We start from the raw sequence: 7500 nt of genomic DNA, 5'->3' as shown, positions 1-7500 counted from the left end.
GAGGGCAATTAACTGTTTTCAGTGGGCTGTTGTGGTAAACAACATCAAGGCGGTGACGCCATCAGGCCTGATGGAAACAGCATGTCGTTGAGCCAAGATGGCTGCCGCTGGGTAGGTGAGGAGAGAAGCATCCACGAATCACCAGCCTGATATGAACGGAGTGGCCGCTGATACTGTCCACGAAAGTGACTCATGACTCAGTTGCTTATCTCACCAAAACTCCAAAACAAGACTGTGGTCTACCACTCCCTCTCCTCCCTCTCTCTTTTTTCCCTTGCGATGCTTTTCGCCAATCCCTCTCATCCTCCCTTTCTCCTTCCCTGCACTCCTCTTTACCCATCTCTTTTGTTTTGCTTTCCTCCTCTCTGGTGCTGTGTGTGTGTGTGTGTGTGTGTGTGTGTGTGTGTGTGTGTGTGTGTGTGTGTGTGTGTGTGTGTGTGTGTGTGTGTGTGTGTGTGTGTGTGTGTGTGTGTTTGTGTGTGTGTGTGTATCTCTCTTCCGCTATCTCCCCCTTTCTCTCTCTGAATCTCTGTGTCTCACCAGTTCATTGCAAAAATGTCTGCCCTGGACTGAAGAGAGTTTGTCACTACTCCACACTGAGCTTGAATTTAACTCTTTCAGTGTCTTGTTGGATAAAACTTTTGTGAATCCATTTGAATGTAAACAGGCTCAACTTCCAAGCCCTCATTTTTGCCATCACAAGTGAGAACTCTTCCTGTGCGGAACACTTAACAGCTAGAGCCCTCTCTCTTTGTGTGTGTGTGTGTGTGTGCGTGTGTGTTTGTGTGTGTGTGTGTGTGTGTGTGTGTGTGTGTGTGTCAAGTGAGAACTCTTCATCAGTGAGGCACAGCTTTCCTCTGGAGGAATCCTTCCCACAATGCTGTCTGCCCCCAAGGGACAGGGAGGAGAGCTGTCATCCTATCTGTGCCCACTTCCTGTGCGGTACACTTAACAGTTAGAGCCCTCTCTCTATGTGTGTGTGTGTGTGTGTGTGTGTGTGTGTGTGTGTGTGTGTCTGTGCTATTTGCGTGCCCCCCAGAGTGATGTGTGCCTATAATAAATAATATTATTATTTTGAACATATCTTATATGCCATGATGTGTATTGCCATTGGATCATGATGTGTATTGCCTTTTATAAGATCCAACATTTCACAATTCTACATCTTTATTTTTCACTTTCCGTACATGCATATTAGCTTTAAGTGTAGGCCTACTGTTGAACTCTCTTCGCTGTGTAGGTTATTTGAAGAGCCTATTGACATGCACTCTGTGGAGATTTACTGAGTTTACAATAGACGCGACTGTCCTCTAAACTCCACGATGAGGTATGAATTTGTCTGCTTTCTGCTTTCAAGGAAAATGGTGCTCGACCGTTTCAGAACCATCTGGATCTAGACTACTTTACCATGATGAAGTAGACTAGAAAAAACGGTTTAGACCTACTAGTTCTTTAAGATGGTATCGCTAAAATAAAAAGAGGAAAGAGTGATTGAGATAGATTCTAGACTTCTGGAACGGCGAACACTAATCTCTTCAATTATTGATCCACAGATTCACAGTTTAAATTCATGATGTTTGCGAGCGGTGATGCCAGACTATTCCATGACTATTTAGTCAGAATAAACTTTCCGTAATGAAGCGTGTGAATTTCATCTAAAGTAGATAATAAAATATACATCTAACGAATGCAAGATCGTATAGATTAGATTTTCACAAACTTTTAACAAACATATTTCAAGTCGTTTTAAAACAATACACGTGTCCTGGGGAAAAGACTAATTATTTTCGTCTTGGAAAAACAACATGACAGCCAAAGGCTACTGTCAAATAATTTTCTAGTATTCGAAATGTTAACGTTTTTACTCACCCAGTATACAGCAGATGCTATTCAGAAGTTGGCCCCGCACTCACTCCATGTCACATACAAATGCCGCGGTGTCCCAGTTATTTCTGTCTTATTAACCTCATTTTGGAATAAAGTCGAGGTTTCTTTTCCATCGCAAAGTTTTCATTTCAGCATTCCCTGACCAAGTATGAAAACGGGTGGGCTCAAGGGCGTGGCTTGTGGAAGCCTTGCCCTATCCCATACATTCTAGGTGCAATCATGTAGATCTGCCTTCGTGAGTTATGGTATTTCAAGTGACTCGATTATTATCCAATCACAACTATACTTGAAGAAACTGTAATTGTACACCAATCAGCGTTCAGACTGGGTGGGACTTACATGAATTCCGGAATTGACGTTTCACACGTGTAGCAGTCGAAAATGTACCGCTGTTTCTGATGTGCAAGTCTCACATTAATGCAAGAAAGCGGATTTAGCTGTTGTTAGAAGGAATATTTCGGTAAGTTATATTTGCTGCCAGTTTGGGTGCATGTACAAGCTGAGCAAATACAAGCGCTACACAGATAGCAGTATGCAAACTAAACCATACTTTCATATTTGCACCAAAACCATATAGCTTGCTAGCTAACGTTAGGTAGCAGTTAAGTTGACTGACCTGTTCGTTCATGTAAAGCTGAGTTTACAATAACCTTCTTGTGGTGTCAGATAATAACTGTATGAGTTTCACAACTATTTCACATTACATTAGAACAATACAACCTTCGTAACGTTATTCAGTGATAGTTTCAATCTTCAGTCACGACCACAAGTTGCATCCCTCTAACAATAAACATACATGATATTTTCATTTATTTATTCATATTTTCACTGAATGGTTAGTAGTGACTCGGTAGTCAGTCAGTCTGCGATATGTCAAGTGCACCGAAGTGGTTTGGCTCACTTTGCCAGATAACTGTTAAGGCGATGACTTATTGTAAACATAACAACCGATGTCCTCCTTGATATGGATGTAAGTATTTATCCTCGGAAGTGGTTTGAGATGGGTTAGTCATTGAAAGTTGTCGTGTTGTAGACTCCGTCATGGTGGTAAAGAAGAAGACGGCCAAGGTGGAAGCTGTGGTGCTGGACGATGCTAAATTGGAAAGACTACGAAGTGAGTAATCGACTAGCCAATGGAGGGTTGTTATGGTTGGCTGTGGTAAAGTCCACATGTACTACTTTTGTGTGTGTGTGTGTGTGTGTGTGTGTGTGTGTGTGTGTGTGTGTGTGTGTGTTTCAGCTTCCCTCGCTGCTGAGGGAAATGCCACTGGCACGGAGCTCGCTCAGACCTTGCTGGAGTGTCTGGCTTTGACTGACCCGGTCCAGCAGATCCAGATTATCAAGAAGGTGTGTTGTTCACCTCACGTGCCAGTAGCGTTATCTTGACCACAGTGAACTAGTCTCATTGCATTTCAGTTGACATTGTGTTCTTAATACGTAAGTAGAGTGTACTTCTTGTATACAATAGGCAAATGAGAAATGCATTGTAATAAAACCCTTAAATGAAGACCTTAAATGAAGGCCTTAAATGCTGCAAGTACATTGTAGTTCTGCTTAAGGCTACTTGAAATGTGCCAAGTCAATTCAAATGAAGGATGAGAGTCGATTGACTAGCATAGATTATGTTCAAGCTGTCGTTTGCAGTCAAGTCTAGTTCTGCTGCAGTCCAATTGCAGATGGGCGGATACGTGCCTGCTGAGTATTAGTGTGCTAACTCAGTTCCAGTGTATCTGCAACAGGATACTAGCATGGAGGCCTGTGTGCTGTAAACATTCATCCTTGTCGATTAATGACAGTAGTCTATTGCCACAGTACATTCCCTGACTTTTCTTTATTAGACTTCTTATGTTCAGGCCATATAAGGACATATCTTGGCACTTGCATCCACATGCTCTCTGAAGGCGTTTGAGCCTCAGTTGTCTCTGACTCACCCTGTTGTCCTGCCAGGCTGGGGACATGTTGGAGGGTACCCCTCAGCCTGATGTCTCTGACTCCTCTCTGTTGTCCTGCTAGGCTGGGGACATGTTGGAGGGTACCCCTCAGCCTGATGTCTCTGACTCCTCTCTGTTGTCCTGCTAGGCTGGGGACATGTTGGAGGGTACACCTCAGCCTGAGGACAGCCCGTCGTCACCAGCCCCTCTCCTGCTGGCCAGTGTGGAGGCTCTGTGTGTGATGTTCATCTCCGTCCAGGCCAGGAACCCCCTGAAGAGGGCCACTGCCAGGTACTGCCTAAGGGGAATCTCTGGTAGGGCTGAACGATTCATTGCATTTGCGATTAAATCGCGATAAGGTGAAACGCGATTTTCAAACCGCAACATTCGCTATAACAACGTTGTCAAAAAAAATTAAAGATTCTTTAGATTCTTTTTTAATTTTGCACACAGTGTTTAAAAAGTGCATGCTTTGTGTTTAAACTTAAATTACTTAAATGCACAGTGGCAAAGCCACCGATTTGTTGTTCTTGTTTCTGTAATGAGCAGTTACATGTAAAATGTGGGAAAGAATATTTAACACTAAATGTATCTAATATTGTGTTGGTCATATTTAAATCATTCATTACATTTTGTTGTGGTAAAAAAGGAGGATAAAAAAATAATCAAATATTAAATCACAATTATATTACTTTGCCAAATCGTTCAGCCCTAATCTCTGGAGTGTGTTGAATGAAATCTTCATAGTACAGAGGCCGTAGAAACCTGAGGGCCCGAACTCACTGTGGCCCCAGTCAGAGAAGTGGATCATGATCATAAAGGCATTACTGTGAGGCCTGCAGTGACGCATTATATAATTCACATTCTCTTTTGTGAAATACATTGGAGCAGATATCCACTGTAACATGGACAAATGTACTACACTGGTCTCTATTGTGCATTTAGAATCACAGATTAAACAATGGCTATACGGTCTGCAGCCAACACTTTTTTGGAAACGGTATTCTACAACTAAAATGTCCGTCCTTATCAATGTGTCTGTTGTCCTCACAGCACACGCCACTTATGAGTGCATTGTTATTATTTCACGAGTAACCATACCGTCATGGTAACCATAGTAACCATAACGTTTTCATATCCTGACTTCCATTTTTCTGTTTCCTGTCCGTCCCCAGCGCGTTGAGATCAGTCCCTGAGTGGTTGCAGGAGCCGACCGCCGTCTGTCTGTCTGTGGCTCTGTCTGACGGTCTGTCGTCCTTGGGCTCGGAACACTACACCAACCTCACGGACACGGTCACTTCCTGTTTGGATCGATTTCCCATCGGTGAGTCTTAGATGCCTTCACATGCTGTGCCTGCCTCATAGTTAACAAGAATGGGAGCATTCAGAGAATGCAAACCTCTGCCTTGTAACCTTGACCTTTGACCTTGACATCTGAAAATCAAATCAATTATTGCCATTATATTACCCAATCTCCACACAAAGTTTGATGGAAATCGGTCCATGCGTTTCTGCGTAATCCTGCTGACAAACAAACAAACAAACAAACATACAGGGGTGAAAACATACCCTCCTTGGCGGAGGTAACTAGATGCTAAGGTGATGATGCATGAACACATCGTGGGTGAGGGGGTTTACAGAAGGTCTCCATTCGTATTGATTGATTTCTCGCCTTGAACTTTAAATGCCCAACTTAATGTTGTATTTCTTGTCCTACAGGCGAGAGGTGTATTCAAATTCTACAGACAGATGGTAAGTGAGGGAAAGCCATGAGAAACAAAATGAGTCACAGCATACAGGGATGTGTTATCTGGAAACCAGAATCAGAATGAAATTACTGTAAACAAACAACCCTGTCATTTTGTGAATATGGTTGATGCAGGTTTACAGTTGATAACCCAACATTACTGTGTTTGAATGTGGTTGATGAAATTCTGTGTATCTTCCGTGTGTGTGTCTCCTCAGTGCTTCAGTTCTTCCAGAAGGCTTTAAGTGAATACTTCAATCTGAACAGGTAAATCTGTCGGTTCTAAACACGTTACAAGTTACAAGTCTTTTATTTGTCAGATGCACAAAAGGACACAGGGTCAGACTGGACACTGAAAATCTTAAGACAAGGCACCGACCAAAAAGTCCTACCATAACATAACATAGTATAACAGAACAAAACAGAACAAAACATGACATACACTCTGTAATAAACATGTATTCGACGCGTTCTCTTACGCCTCTGTAGCCTCTGATGTAAATTAACTCTTTAGGGGAATCTGGTCGGTACCAGCTTTGACTCTGACCCCCATGCGTGCGTGCTCCTTCCTCCAGGACCCTCTCAGGGCGGCACGTGGTCCAGGCCCAGCTGATGTTCTCCTGCCTGGGGGCCGTGAAGGCCTCGATGCTGGTACTGCAGAGGACTCAGAAGCGTCTGGAGACGACGGGACCTGAATGCCCACTCCAGCGGGCACTGAGTGGCCTGATGGGATGCTACACGCGCATCCTCACAGACGGTGTGTGTGTGTCTGTGTGTGTGTGTGTGTCTGTGTGTGTGTGTGACGTGTGTGACGTGTGTGTGTGTTTGTGTGTGTGTGTGTGTGTCATGTGTGACGTGTGTATTCATAGAGAGACTGCAGTCTGGAACCATGGGATTTTCTCTTTGGTTCTGTTTGAAATGGAAGGGTTTTTACACGAAGGGTTGTTTGGTTCTAAGCATCATATGATTTAGCGAAGGGTTGTTTGGTTCTAAGCATCATATGATTTAGCGAAGGGTTGTTTGGATCTAAGCATCATATGATTTAGCGAAGGGTTGTTTGGTTCTAAGCATCATATGATTTAGCGAAGGGTTGTTTGGTTCTAAGGCTTTTCGGTTGGCATTTGGTTTTCCATCTCTTCCTCTTTTAAGGCAACCATCACTGTGTTTATTATAATAAAAATTACTGTTTTCCCGCAAAAACAAGAGTCGTGGCCTTTTATGTTATGGGACCTTTGGTTCTCCGGGTCTGCCGTAACAGCACCATAGGATTTAGCTCTGAAAATACTTTCTAACTCTGAACGGGGCCATGCTGGTTGTTGTCACTGTACCTTATCTGGCTTTGTATTAGATTTGTCTATGTCACCGTCCTTTCCTCACCTGATCTTCTGTGTCTCTCTCTCTCCCCCTGTAGAGGAGTTCATTCAGTCCGTCCAGAGTACTGCTGGGATGGCGGTGGTGTTGCTCATCAGGTCCGTGACGGAGAGCGAAGAGGATGTGGCCAAAGAGGTGAGAGTCATCAGTAATAGGAATATTAACAGTAGAATTACAGTAGAAATGCACCAACATAATGGTGCAATATATGAATCGCAATAAAAACCATGAATACATTCTACCTTCTTCATTAACAGTAGAATGTGTTTGAAATGAATGGGGTTGTATTGATAAATGGTATTGCTTTTGTTTGGGAGGGAAATTATGTTCAAACTACATTGGCATAAAGATAGGATTGTATCCATCCAGCTCAGCCCAACAGACACAAGTACACGTCACACCAGCACCCACGTAATGGGACAATATATGAATAGCAATACAAACCATGAATACATTCTACCTTCTTCTTCTTCGTCTTCTTCTTTAAAGTGTTCCAACAACCATTTAATATCTGATATGGTTTTAGATTGCAGGTCTGCTTCAGTGCACCCAGCCGCGTGACCC

General features: G+C 43.1%; 1 protein-coding gene across 1 annotated transcript in view; it reads left to right on the top strand.

The window, feature by feature from the left end:
* Window positions 1-2928: 2928 nt before the first annotated feature.
* The window catches only part of thada (THADA armadillo repeat containing), a gene marked incomplete at both ends in the record, with an annotated part of 107777 nt that continues 103205 nt past the window's right edge, over window positions 2929-7500 (top strand). Inside the window, 9 exons of the mRNA XM_080848545.1 lie at window positions 2929-3001; window positions 3128-3234; window positions 3967-4109; window positions 4994-5142; window positions 5538-5570; window positions 5784-5832; window positions 6141-6322; window positions 6977-7071; window positions 7463-7500. The exon at window positions 7463-7500 is cut by the window's right edge and continues 189 nt beyond it. Coding sequence (XP_080704671.1) covers window positions 2929-3001; window positions 3128-3234; window positions 3967-4109; window positions 4994-5142; window positions 5538-5570; window positions 5784-5832; window positions 6141-6322; window positions 6977-7071; window positions 7463-7500 — 869 coding nt within the window. The remainder of the gene's footprint in view (window positions 3002-3127; window positions 3235-3966; window positions 4110-4993; window positions 5143-5537; window positions 5571-5783; window positions 5833-6140; window positions 6323-6976; window positions 7072-7462) is intronic.

This window comes from Sprattus sprattus, assembly GCF_963457725.1.
Source record: "Sprattus sprattus genome assembly, chromosome: 12".
Lineage (NCBI taxonomy): Eukaryota > Metazoa > Chordata > Actinopteri > Clupeiformes > Clupeidae > Sprattus > Sprattus sprattus.
Note: the sequence above shows the minus strand (reverse complement) of the source record. Positions and strands in the feature narration are given on the sequence as shown.